The sequence below is a fragment of the Lutjanus erythropterus genome, chromosome 18 (assembly GCF_056507025.1).
Source record: "Lutjanus erythropterus isolate fLutEry1 chromosome 18, fLutEry1.hap2, whole genome shotgun sequence".
In the NCBI taxonomy this organism is placed as follows: domain Eukaryota; kingdom Metazoa; phylum Chordata; class Actinopteri; order Lutjaniformes; family Lutjanidae; genus Lutjanus; species Lutjanus erythropterus.
In genome coordinates this window covers 10,697,179-10,710,688 of record NC_139334.1, presented here as the reverse complement: position 1 = coordinate 10,710,688, position 13,510 = coordinate 10,697,179, and the positions used below count along the sequence as shown (strand labels likewise).

At 37.6% G+C, this 13,510-nt stretch overlaps 3 protein-coding genes across 7 annotated transcripts in view; 2 read left to right on the top strand and 1 right to left on the bottom strand.

Moving 5' to 3' along the window:
* The window catches only part of flvcr2a (FLVCR choline and putative heme transporter 2a), a 32,333-nt gene extending 24,151 nt beyond the window's left edge, over positions 1-8,182 (top strand). For 3 of the 4 annotated variants that reach the window (XM_084742117.1, XM_084742114.1, XM_084742115.1), the window contains 5 exons: positions 1,314-1,419; positions 1,509-1,620; positions 2,711-2,775; positions 4,026-4,145; positions 5,191-8,182. In XM_084742117.1, coding sequence (XP_084598243.1) covers positions 1,314-1,419; positions 1,509-1,620; positions 2,711-2,775; positions 4,026-4,100 — 358 coding nt within the window. In that variant the 3' untranslated portion in view covers positions 4,101-4,145; positions 5,191-8,182. The remainder of the gene's footprint in view (positions 1-1,313; positions 1,420-1,508; positions 1,621-2,710; positions 2,776-4,025; positions 4,146-5,190) is intronic. The other variant, XM_084742116.1, reaches the window with a different exon arrangement.
* erg28 (ergosterol biosynthesis 28 homolog) lies at positions 7,841-10,748 on the bottom strand. 2 transcript variants are annotated; one of them, XM_084742118.1, is made up of 5 exons: positions 10,600-10,748; positions 10,208-10,347; positions 9,149-9,239; positions 8,634-8,752; positions 7,841-8,538 (listed from the first exon to the last, which is right to left on the bottom strand). In XM_084742118.1, exons 2-5 carry the CDS (start codon positions 10,338-10,340, stop codon positions 8,450-8,452), a joined length of 432 nt encoding a protein of 143 aa, XP_084598244.1. In that variant the 5' UTR covers positions 10,341-10,347; positions 10,600-10,748; the 3' UTR covers positions 7,841-8,449. The 2 variants fall into 2 exon arrangements, with proteins under 2 accessions (XP_084598244.1, XP_084598246.1); XM_084742120.1 differs by having other exon boundaries at positions 10,208-10,368; positions 10,600-10,734.
* Positions 10,749-12,132: 1,384 nt separating this feature from the next.
* ttll5 (tubulin tyrosine ligase-like family, member 5) overlaps positions 12,133-13,510 on the top strand; it is a 66,392-nt gene continuing 65,014 nt past the window's right edge. Inside the window, exon 1 of the mRNA XM_084742893.1 lies at positions 12,133-12,283. Coding sequence (XP_084599019.1) covers positions 12,225-12,283 — 59 coding nt within the window. The 5' untranslated portion in view covers positions 12,133-12,224. The remainder of the gene's footprint in view (positions 12,284-13,510) is intronic.

Sequence of the window (13,510 nt, the reverse complement as noted above, 5' to 3'; positions counted from 1 at the left end):
TTATATTTGTAATGGCAGCTATAGAAGAGCCGTCCAGACATCTCTGTGTTTTTACCAAGACTTTTAATCAAGAGGAAAAGCCTCCTGTAGAAGAAAAACTAAGATATAACTATTCAAAATGATTATAAATAAATCAGATATTCAGCTGAGACTGGGATAGTATGACAGTGAATTAGGGCCACCGTAAGTAAAAATTAAAATATGGATCTGGGTGAGGGGTTAATATTCTGAGAAAGTGAGAAACTGAGAACTCTATTGCTGAGATTAAGGTGTTAAATTTACAAGTTTTCTGTCTTCTGTAGTGTAAAACACCCAACTGTTCAGTTCAATAGTTGAAAATTGTTAGTAACTATTACTAGGTATAAGTTATCCTGGCCCTGCCAAAAAACTATATTAAAAAACTATTTCTTTTTCTCACAAATTTATGATTTAATCTCAGAGAATATCCATTTTTCTCTTGTAAATTTACCACTTAAGTCTCAGAGAATGTGAGTGTTTTTCTTGTAGATTTGTGATTTTTTTTCTCGTAAATTCATCATATCTCAGAGAATATTTGACTTTTTTTCCTCATTAATTTGTGAGGCTTTTCTTGAAGATTCACAGCTTAAATCTATCTATAATATCTGAGTTTTTTCTAGTAAATTTGTGAGTTTTTTTCTCATACATTAACACAAATTACCCTTTTCCCCAGGTCCATATTTTTGAATCTACACTGGTTGTCATCAGGATAAACATTTAAGCTATAATCCTAACAATATCTGGACAAACTTAAGTGGCAGTCATAGCTAGTAGCTCTTACAGTTCATGGGGTTTCATTTTGTGTGTTAAGTTAGACTTACTTAAAATATAGTGTCTGAAAAGAAGATTTATTATGAGTGATGACACCATCTTCAGTCTCATTTTCACTCTTAGGTTCTGATAAAATTTGTCTGTCACATCTGATGTCCACACGTCTCAGGTCTTACCAAAATATGCTTTCAGATATTCTGCTGAAGCTGCATGCAGTTCATGTTTCTTTGCACTTCTGTTATGTGGCATTAGACCGGCTTTGTCAAAGCAAAATTTGCCAGGCCACGTGTTTTGTCCTTACAATTATTGCTATTTATGGTAAGCTGATTATGCCCATAGCTGGTTTCCATAGCAATTCCTGAAACCCAGACAGGATGTCTTATACAGCAATTTACACTTGCCCTACTTCAAAATTGTACAGCTGCTTTTCTCTTTGTCGTTGGGAAGGAAACTACTGCATATCGCACATTTATATTCTTGCCTTTAATTTGACCTTCAGTGTCTGTCTGTCTGTCTGTCTGTAGCTTCTTCATGACAGGATATCTACCTCTGGGCTTTGAGTTTGCAGTTGAGCTCACCTATCCCGAATCAGAGGGGACGTCATCTGGACTGCTTAACTGTTCAGCTCAGGTCAGTAAATGTTAGGTTAACGCCGGAGATGCTAAACATATAAAATAGAGTGCAACAGATGTGTGTGTTTTTTTAAAATCTCATTTCAGATCTTTGGAATAATTTTCACCATCTGCCAAGGGAAGATCATTGATAAATGGGGCACTTTAGTGGGAAACATCTTCTTGAGTATCTTCCTGTTGGTAGGAACAGTAATGACAGGTAAGATATTTACCTCAGTTGATTTCCTCTGTTTCCTCAGCACACCTCTCCTGAAAAACAGCAGCGAACATTGAACTTTATTGTGTATGCATGCACGTGATTTTTTCACATTGTGTCATAGAGGTCATGAGTGTTTAAACTGTGCACTGTGGTTAAATCCTTAAGTCGCTCATACAGTCATGTCTTTCACAGATTTAGGTTGCCCCCTAGTGGCAGAATGAAGAATCTGTATATGTAAGATCCCTGTATAAGAATCCCCATTATTTATCAAAGGCATAATTTTATCTTAATTTAATTTAATTTTTTTTGTTATTCTCTAAAATGAAACATCAAGCCCAGTTGCCTATGATGACCTGTAGTGAACAACATGACCTGGATGACTGAGAATCCTCACAGACATGAATCATGAAACTGTATTTCTATGTAATTTAAGTTTTTATTTCAATATACACAGAAATGTGTAACATCAGGTCGTGGCATGAAACTGCCGTTGTCATTTTGTAGGGAAAGAGGGAACTTAACTTGTTTTAAAGATCCTGAAATTGTGACAGGACTGTGGCGGTAACACTGACATACAGCAGGGTTACATACAGCTGTACAGGAGAGAGGACTGGTGGATATGTGCACTGAGCATCTCTCTACATTTTGTGCTTCACTTGGTCTTAGTTTGAGTTTAAGGCTGTCCATTGAATGCATTTTTGTAAATGCAGGTAAAATATTTCCAGATCATAAAGATGAAACTGATATCCACACATATTTTGGGATTCATGTCGCTTTGTGGGAGTTTTTGCAACGCCGCTGCACCGTAGAATACTTCTTTCCTGAAAATCTCCTTCCCCACCATTTTGGTCTGCCTGCTAAAAGCCTTGACAAACATCTTCTGTGTTGTCCTTGTTTTTGTATTTCAATCTTAGATATATTGAAGTAAGTCAACACTGATATCCTATTTTCTTTGGAACACAATGCTCCACATTTTGCTATTTCTCTTGCCAACATAATACAGCATCCAGCTCTAATTTCAAACTGAAAGCCCACCAAGACCATGACTTCAGTAAGCTAAACTTTTCCCTCTCCTCTGTGTTTATTGCAGGATTCATCAAGTCTGACCTCCGGCGGCAGAAGGCCAACCTACAGAACGAGGTGCAGACAGTGAGTGTAAGTACATCTGTGTGTGCTACATGCAGTCAGAGGAGGCATCTTCACATCTTCACATAAGGGATGTGTGAGATGCCGCCCAGGCTCTGGGCTGAACGCACTGTCCTTCTCACACTGCTGCAGGCATGCAGGGATTTCACGGCTGCAACGGTGGAAACTTTCGCCCTAAACTCGCTAAAAACATCCTCTACGCTCAAGTGCTGTTTGCAGAAAGCTCAGTTCTGCTTTGTCTGACAGCTCTCCAACTGCCTCTAACAGCATGTTGACCATCTTTTGCTACAAAATCCTCATTTTGTTTCAACTTTAACAAAGACTTTGTTACACTTTCATATGGGTGCAGTTGACGGCTGTCAAACAGACACCCCAAAATCAAAAATACATATTTCTCTTACCCGTAGTGCTATTTATACATCTAAAACAATCTAGCAGGATAAATAATACTCCAGGTGTGAGGAAAATATGTATTTTTCAGGTGAACTGTCCCTGCAATTAAATCAGGTTTAATTCAATTACTTAATCTAGGAAATCAAAAGCAGGGCCATCTTTTTGCTCAATTATGCACATGTATGTAACATATCACACATTAAACAAAAGTCAGTGGCCTACAGCTGCTCAAAATCACCTGTGAATTTTTAACAGTCAGTGTCATTTTAAACAAACTGTCACTGCACGTTGCGTTTCTTCTGCTGCTCACTCGTTGCCTTGTTTAAGGCAGGCTTGGGACCACTTTTGCTGTCTTTCCTCGTCCTTTCTAATATTCCAATTCTAACAATTGAAATGCTGCTAAAATGCAAAGCTCCAGTAATCCTGCAAACTAACTTAAATAAGAAACACAGGACAGACCACCACCACCACCTCTATTGTTTTATTAATGAAGCCAGTTCTGATAAATTGTTAGAGATAAGAAGACCACCGGTGAAATAAGTAAAGGCACAGTTGAACAGCTGAATAAACAACACTGAATACATGTTAGATAAACCTAAATAAATACTCTAGATAGTATTTTTAATTAAAGTTACATCATATTTTAGTATGATTTACTACAAAATGACTATGAACTGCACACCATATCTCCTCATTAAAGGCAGTGGTAAGTGTGGTTAATGGGCCAGAACACAGGTAGCATTAGCTGGGTGTGCAGGGTTTGATGGGGGGCAGTCTGGTGGTGGTGGTGGTGGTGGTGGTGGTGGTATGGAAAAAGTGGCCCCTCTGGGCCCTTCAGAGGTGTGACGCCCAAGCTATCATTCCAGCCTACAGGCTCCCTGTCATCGGTGCAGGACTACGGGGCCACATCGTGCAGTGGCCACTGGCAGCGGCAGTCTTGACATAAACCCACAACCTCACTAAAACCAAAACGCACACCTTTAAAGGTAGGGGCACACACTCTGTGAAGCTGTAACCAGTAATACCGTACAACACACACACACACACACACACACACACACACACACACACACACACACACACACACACAAAATGAATGTATGAAACTAAACAAACTTTATCTTCAATGTAAAATTGCTACTGAATCTGTTGCCATGGCCAAATGGTTAAAAATCACATTGTGTTTCAGTCTATAGAAACAGAGGGTTTAATTCACGCTTTACAGATGTAGGACTGGTGTTTTGTAAGTAGACGTTTTTCACAACAGTCATTTTGACATGAAACACTGGAGTCAACACAGGTTTTACCAGTGATACTCATTAAAGTTCAGTTCCATTCAGGTCAGACAGGGTCAGGGTGCTGTTGTGCACGTTGGCTCACTGGAAGGTAGGGCTACACGATTTTTTATAAAAAAATAACGAATTATTATCATCGGTCAGTTCCACAGTTAAAGTATTGTATGTAGCTTACTGTGGACTCACTGCTGCATCACTTTGGCTTGTTTTTGGTAGGCTGTCATACGTTTTGAAGAGACTTATGTATGTTTTTAAATGAGAGAAGATGACTTTCAAGGTGCATACAGCATATAGCAAATAGATGCATTACTGCGAGGCAAAGTATCATGGGAGTACAGTAAAAAAAAGTAGTAATTGAAATTGTTTTCCATTTTTGTCATGCTTGAAAAGACTCAAAAACAACACTAATTATTTCAGCAGCATTTGTATTGAAATGAAACTGAAAACATTTTGATCCATATAAGCATTTGATCACTGTATCTGTGATCAATATAAGCTGTTTGCAAAGTTTATTGATTTGATGCAAGAGGTGAAAGACACGTTTTGAGATGTGTAATGCAAAAGTAATGGAATGAATAATTTCAATGTTGATGTTAATGTTCTGTTGTCTCTCTGAAGGATGTGATGAATTCAGAATTTGTATCTTTTCATCCCAAAAAAAAACTACCACTATGACCAATTTGTTGGAAAAAGTGATTGTATTGATTGTGTTTTCTCTGTCGTCATCCCTTTACAGAAAATGACAGCTGATCTGGAAGGAGGAGTCTCTGCACCTGAAATCCTGAAAGAGAGGAAGTTATGAGGAGGACAGACGCTCCCTCTGTCAGAGACAGTGTACAGATAAAAAACAAAATACTGACACGTCGACATGCATAAACATGCACACATGGCCATGGAGGAAAAAAAAAAAGAAAAAGCTGCCATGAAGACTGAGTCACACACTGAGCAGCCCTCTGTGAGCCTCTCTGATTGGAGTAAGAACCAGCAGACCTGCTGTATATTTGATGTACTGCGTGGATGAGAATCACACTAATGACCCAAGTGCAACTAAGCTCATCCCAAAGCAAGCACAAGTCAATCAGCACAAGGGAACACACTTGGAACCTCAATGGTTTTTACATTTATAGACAGGAACATTCATTTTATCCATTGTAGGCATTTTACATGTCCTGTCAGTGCAATGCAGCTGCCTCTTTAGTGACTCCAACATGACTACACTCTTTAACTCAAATCAACTTTTAACTTTTCCTGATCTTTTACCGTCCCCCTCTGATGATTAGTGTTAACGTCTGTAATCTAATGAGCAATATTTAAACTGTCAGTGTTTTTCCTTGTATTGGACCAGTGTTTTGTGTAACTGAGCTCAGTCTTTTTGTGGCTGAGGGGTTTCACTTTTAATGGTTCTGTTTTTAGAATAAGGATGTTAAAGGCAGACTGTGACGTGGTTTCCTGTCGTGATGGTCAGGACACCCAGCGGCTCCACAGGGCCTTCATATAATCTCTGGATCACATGGAGCGTCTGAATACTGCTGATTATATAAATATGATTGATGCTGTGCATCTGAGTACACTTTGGAAAGTCGGTTTTGTCCATGTTTTACTGTAATACAAGATGTTTAGGGATAAATATCGGGATCAACATATGAGAGCAGCAGAAAAGCACAAAGCATGATGGAAGAATGAGGCAGGTCGATTTACTGCGGTTGTCATTTTGCACAAGAATTTTTTTTTCTTTCATGTGTAATACTCTTAACTTTACATTTGTTATTGAGAAATGTAGTTTGTACAGTTTGTGATCAACATGTTTTACTTGATGTGTTGTGGCTAGTTGTTCAGTTGTCTGGTGATTTTGTTATTTTAAAACGATTCTGTGATTTTAAGAGGTGCTAGTTCTTCTTTCAGTGGCATTTGTAAGACATTTTACAGTGCTGTGAAAATGTTTCTACACACCTAGAGGACTTTTTCTAACTTGTAATCTATAAAAAAAATCTTTTTATTTGATTTAACCTTTATGATTTTATGATTTAAAATCTTTTTTTCATGAGCAGCACAGATAACAGGAGTGCAGACAAAACAAAAAACATACATCAAAACAAATAACAGATTAAAGAATTTTAACATATTAAAACATTCAAAACATGTTCAATCAGATGTACCTTTTTCCAAGTCATTTAAAATCACTTTAAAAGTGTCCAGTGAGACCAGGCCCCCAAACATATTGGTGATTTTGCAGCATATTTAAATCCGTGAGGACTTACTTTCAGGAGAGTTGGTAGAAATAAGTCCTGAGAGCAAAGACAATAACTTTGCATACTTTTTGTCAGATGTAGATCAGTTGGTAAGAAGGAAGCAGCCCAAGAACAGCCTCACAGAGAAGAATGTGCCAATGATGGACTCTACGAGTGGACAAGTCCAAACATCCAACCTGATTCTGAATCTACTTCACGTTAGTCTCTAGACTATAGATGGAAACACTAAACAGAGTTTTCTATAACACTAAGGTAATAGAAAAAACATTAAATACATAAAGGAGAAGACTCAGTTGAATTTGTTTTATCATCTAATCTATCTGAATCCTGAAGAAAAAGTGTCACTATGTATATTTTGATGTAATAATAAGGGGAGAATGTATTTTTCAGCGCGCTCACGTGTTCTGGATTTGAACCCATCCGAAATCACAAAGTCCACAGACCTAAAAAGCCAAAATTTGCAGAAAAAAAATAGCGAAAGCTCTCGTTTCAAACAAAATATGAGGTCTGAACAGCACAGATTATTGAATGTTTATCAAAAATTACGTATTGCAACTAGCAGAGGTCACTCAGTAGAGTGCAGATCTCTGACAGGTGACCCCAAAATTATATTTGGATGTATCACCTTTATAATCACCAGTATTTTGATTAGTAACTGTAATTTAATGATATATTTTTTTCTTAGTAACTAGTGGATTACATTTACATTTATTTTCTAATTTAATTACATGTAAGTTACATATAAGTAGCCACTCTTTTGTGTGTCACAAATGAGCGTATGAATTCTGAAGTTAAGGCCAAAGCTGACCTTCGATGACCGAAATCTAAGCAGTTCGTCACTGAGTCCAAGTGGACATTTGTACCAAATTTGAAGAACTTCTCTCCAAGTGTTCCTGAGGTATTGTGTTCATTACATTGGGATGAATGTGAGATGACAGTGACCTTCATCTTTAACCATCAAAATTAATCAGTTCATCCTTGAGTCTAATTGGCTTACGGCTAGTGGAGATTATATAAAAAGTAATGAAAAAAACAAAACTACACCCTCAGAAAGAAGATGTCTGATGTTTGTAGTTTATACAAGTTAATTGTTTGCTTATTACTTTTGTGAAAAATGTCAAAAATCATTTCATCAAATCATTTTTAAATGTTTTATAGGAGTTATTGTGCATAAAATCAAACTGTGTACAAACTTTTCACAGCACAGAAAAAACATCATGAACAATTTCTGTTATACTTGTTTGTGATACTTTGTAATGAAGAGCATAGTTTTATACGGTATAGTCATCTGAGTTCTTTGGTAAATCATGAATTTAACAAAACATAGGAAGTGGAGGTCTGGTGAAATAAAACAGTCAACATTGTGAAAAAAATCTACACTGAATTATTTCTGTAATCATTCATTCTGTAATCACCACTGTCATAACCACGTTTAAAAGTTTAAAAATAAACAAAAAACTTTATTTATGAGCATAGACACACATGAATGAGTGTCATTCATTCAGAGCGGACATCTTTCAGCTCATAACTTTAACGTTTCATGTAAAGTATCTGTTTAAAAACATTAAATAGAGCCCAGATAGAGATGTATACCGTCTATGGGAAGTGTTACAGTAGGAAAGTTATTTTAATTCCAGATCTCATGTTCTTCAAGGCAAGGCGCAGCACACTGGGACCAGTTCAAGTGTCTGGTGGTCACTGTGGAGGCGGATTCAATGGACCGCAGGAAAATCAAACTGCCAGGATTCAGTTACGTTTCTTTTGTCGTGCTCCGACTTCTTCTTGTGACTCTGGAAAACACTGGAATCCAATCAGCATTCCTATGATAGAGAAACCTAGAAAACAAATGAATGTGCCATTAGGATTTTTAAAACCTAAAATGTAATGTGAATATATTCCCCATCGCTCATCAGTAGTCGTCCACACTCACTTGCCACAATGAGAGGTGCCATGACGCCAATAGTCAGAGGTGCAGTTTTGTAGATGAAAGCTTCAGACAGGAAGTGTCCCAGTGCCAGTACAAATGTCCATAAAGTGATGTGATACAGCCTGCAGGATCCAATAGAAAGCAATATCAGTGTAAAACAAAGGATGGCACACTGTAAGACCTCATATCATCACAATACAAGAATTTTAAACTTTTATACAATACTAGTGTAGACAAAAAAAAAAAAACACTCAATATGTGATAACTCTATTGAAAAAGTCACTCCACACTGTTTTTTCTGTCGGGCCAAATTTCAGACAGGACAACAAAGACTGAAGTGAACTGAGGTTTTGGATGAGCACTTAGATATTTTAATGTTTTTAATACTTTTTAGTGAATGTATGATTAATGTAGATTGTGTCAGTTTCAAGATGTGGTATCAAAAAAGTGTCCATACTTTTGACAACCTTAGTACAAACATGTTAAGACAGACACAGAGAGGAGAGGAGCCGTCTTACGTTCTGTTCTGGATATCGATGGCACAGGCGCAGCGAATGATCGATGACAGCAACGTCCAAATACCAAAAGTTCGAGCTTGGAGACCGTTCACTACGGAAATGAGAAGAAGAAAAATATCATGATACAGCCATCTGTGTGTCCCCTGTGTGATATTATCGTCTGTGCAAATTAGCTTATGACAGTCACCCATGTCCTACCAAACAAAAACTTTAAAAACTGTTAATACCAACACAAATGTATTCCTTAAGGATTTATATACATAAAATATATGAAATGTATTATATGTTTTGTTTGGCTTTAATTTTCTTAATTTCTAAACTTGCCCTGTGCCAGAAAACACCCTTGTCTCAGACAAGAATTCACAACTTCAAAGAATTCATTTTTTTAAAGCCTCAAAATATAAAACTAACAATACTATTGATAACATAGGTGTAAAATTTGATATTATAGTATTATAGTTTTTTTTTAATGAAAATGTTGGACCTTTTAAGTTGTGTCAAAGATTTCCAGCAACTCCTTCAGATTTTTACAAAAACATGATTTTTATCAGCTATAAAAAGGTTTAGCTATACACTAAGGACCCCTGTCTCGCTTTATGGTTTATAGAAGGTGGGAATACTGATCAAGCACTTGTAAACTTTCTATTTTTTGACAAATTCATTAACAATATTGCTATTAGATGTGTGTCAGCCATAACATGTCAGCCCCATAGCCCTTCTAAATCACAAATCAAAGCTAAAGAAGAATTTTGGTCTAAAAATGTGTATTTTAATTAGCATATAGAGAACTCTGAGCATCTTTGGAAAATACTTGTCACTTCACACATAGTAGAAATGAGTGGTGAAAGATTTAAAATCCCCAAATGGCTTTTCTATTAGAAAGATAAGAATACAAATCTAAAACTGTACCTGATATGCCAACTCAGTGCTTAGTTAAAATGAGCTGATCAACTGTATCAAAAACTATCGCCAACACTTGACAGCACTAACATCATGCTCAGCTGAGTGAAGGAAGTGGTGACATGACATTTAATGTTTTAAGTCCAGTAAGTTGCTCACCAAACTCTGGTGTGCCTGTGTAGAGCTTCTCTGACAAAAAGCTGTGATCTCTGAAACTCTGCACGGTGTTTCCCATCGCGATGACGGACACCATCACCAGCCAGCTCCGCAGGACGTTCAGAAAGCGACTCATCTTTTACCTGCGAGGGAAACAGACGCACCTGTCAGAGAGGAAAAGTCAGTCTGCAAACATTCAGGGTGCAGCTGTCTGTTGCAGACGGAATAACAGACACGTTACCTGACAACAATTCACAGGGAGACTGTCTACCAGCTAGCAAGTGATGTTCAGCGATAACTAACGTCACATAACAGGCTAGCGCTGCTGTAACCTGGTTAATAAAATAAACGCACCTTTTTAGTATAAAAACAACATGAAAAGTGCGTATATTTACCTGTAAGCGTCTATCAAACTATAGTGTAAACATGCTCCTGTGAAAAAATAGACATGAATAGATATAAAACAATAAAGTGGGACTCTGGCCAAACGAGTATGGTGTTATATTTACAAAGGTAAGCCTTTCAATCTTGGACCGTGGGGTTGACCAATAACATAGCTTAAGAAATGGCTCCATCTAATCGTACCATTCATTTGATTGGTACACACGAACGCCCAGGTTCCGCCCACTTTCTCTGTAAACCAAACGAAATCGAGGGATTTGGTCAGCTGTACACTGTGTGTTAGGCTGCGTTCAAACAAAGAGTAGACGTGGATTGAGAGTATACACTGTGATAATTAGTGTCTTCGTTAAATCGGTTTCGATTTTTTCAGTGAAATCCACAACTCTCGAAATCCATACAGAGTTCAAAGTAATCACACTTTTTAGTGATTTTGACCGACCATTGACAACTTTTAAAGTTTTTCAGTTAACCATTGTTATTTTTGTTGTTTTAGTTCAATAACTGGATTACTTTTTGTTATATGTTCTTCTTTAACATGGAGTCATAGTAGTGTCATAAAAAGAATAAATCTGTAAAAGAATAAGAAAATAGATGAAAGAATAAATCTATGTTTAAAATGTGGAAATTCAGAGAAATAATTAAATAAACAATGAAGAAATGTAGAGAAAACATCAAAATATAAAAGGGAGAGGGAGGGCAAATTAATTGCATGTTCTATTTGAGATCAAGTACCATGGGTCGTGCCTACAAGGGAACCTCAGACTCGCGAAAGATCTCGCGAGAGTGATCCTTTTAATTACAGCGTTGTCATATTGTAAAGCATAATTCATTCGTACAATGTGCCCAATTAACATACAAATCTCGCGAGAATTTGAAAAGTCAAGGACGTGGGCTGTCTTTTCGTTTGACGGTTACCGCGCTGTCTCACCAGTGGTTGGGTGAAGTACAAAATTTGGTCAGGTGGACAAATAAATATTGTCCGCGACTGCGCATGCTCCGTGCTCTGTTGCTACTCAGTTGTTGTAGTTACCAGGAAGATTAACCGCGATGATCAACTGCCCCTGGCGATAAGAGCTAGCAGCCAGCTAGCAGTTAGCAGGCTCTCAGGCAAAAAGGCAAGTTGACGTTCCTGTGTATTTGTATGGCATCATAAAAACGCCCATCTAAGCGGTCTGAGATGAAGCAGACTTTCTCGGGTTAGCTTCCCATACCTAAAGTAACATGTCAGCTCCCAAGTCTTTGTTAGCTAACGTTTGTTTGGCTGTCTGTCTGGGTTTAGTCAGTCTTAACGTCTCTGTAATGTAACGTTAGGTAACGACAGGTGGTGTTAATTTCACTTCAGGTAGCAGCTGTTCGTGGCTAACTTTATGCTTAATGTGCAGTACTGCTTCAGAACAAATGTTACATTCTGTGTTAGCGAGTCCCAGTAGGGTGGTTATTAATATGTTATAGCGTTAGTGCATGAATGGACTGTCATTGATTTGAGTTCAGCTGAGGTATTGTATGACTAATGTTTTTGCAGTTGGAGGTGGTAGCTTGTTAGATGCCATGGTAAAACCTCCAGACACTTGATCCCTGGAAGATTTCACCGGGCAGCTCGTCCCCTCTTACTGTGAAGATGCCAGCTGTGATCCGGGATAAGGAGGACTCTGAATCCTCCTCAGAGGACGAGCAAGAGTAAGTTCAGGAAAGTCCTGTCTGTCTACTGTAGGATCACCCTATAGTGACTGTGGTCTAATGCAGCCATCCTCTAGTTACTTTAATATAACTATTGCCCCCTAATCTTGAGGTTAAATAAAGAATGTCCCATCTCTGAGCTCATTTTATTTTTCTTTTGTCATGTCTGTTGACCTGTGGACAAGTCAAGTCAGTTATCACAAATCACATATTTGTCCCAAATTGGTCTACTTGATATGATGAAAGATAATTTTTGCATCACAATTTTTATTTGAACTAAAAAAAAAAAATCACTATGATGTGACAATTGTTAGCGTGAACATGATTTATCGGCCAGGGCATCTCCGCACCACTACAGTATATTGTAAGGCTTTTTTGTCGCACATTTGTCCTTTATCAAAAAATTCCAGCTTCTTTGATTTAAATCTTGGCCATATCACAATTTTGACAATATTTTGGGTAATTGTGCAGCCCTAGTCACAAGTGGCTTTACAGTCTGTGAATGTTGTTTCATTTAATCACACATGCTGTCTCTGCAGCTTGTGGACGAAGCTGAATTACACAGCTCTCCTTTAGTGTCAGGTTATTATACCACTGATCCTCCTGGAGGTTTTCCTCTGAATACAATGTGACAATGTTAATGTGACACCATGCTGACCAAAAGCGTTATTATTTCTTTTTTTTTTTGCTTTACCAAAGTCATTGTCTTTGCAACTGCTTGTAGTTTATTGAATGTGTAATGTAATCTATGCAGGATTACAGAAGATGTCCTGAGCCCTGTTTAATAATTTATGCCAAGATACATTTAGACAAAGTGAAGGCCTTCAGCTAGCTTTCATTTTGCATAATTGATGAAAGTTTAACTGACAGAGAGAAGGACATCTAGCTGTAGATCATAGCTGCAACAGTTGGTCTATGTTATCTTGTCTCTGCCAACTAATTCCCTCTTAAGCTATACTTAGTCATACGTTACTGAGAGCCACTGTGCCACCTGCTTTTAGACTAATTTCCAACTCCTGAATTAGTTAGGATTGCTCAGTATTAGGGTTGAACCTCCAGATGACCAGTGCTGTTATCACTTTATTTATTAGGGACAGTTAGGGTTAGTTGACAGTTAGTTGACATTAACATGACGCAAAGGTTTATGTCAACCCTAAATAATGCAAAGGATAATTAATGATAGTATTGCAGATAAATACAGGAGGCACATAGTACACACACGTGTTC

Coding starts and splice junctions, on each gene's coding strand:
- erg28 (XM_084742118.1), bottom strand. CDS start 10,340: ATGAGTCGCTTTCTGAACGTCCTGCGGAGCTGGCTGGTGATGGTGTCC. Junction 8,753..9,148: donor ATCGATATCCAGAACAGAAC/GTAAGACGGCTC, acceptor TGGATCCTGCAG/GCTGTATCACATCACTTTAT. Junction 8,539..8,633: donor GGCACCTCTCATTGTGGCAA/GTGAGTGTGGAC, acceptor TTTGTTTTCTAG/GTTTCTCTATCATAGGAATG.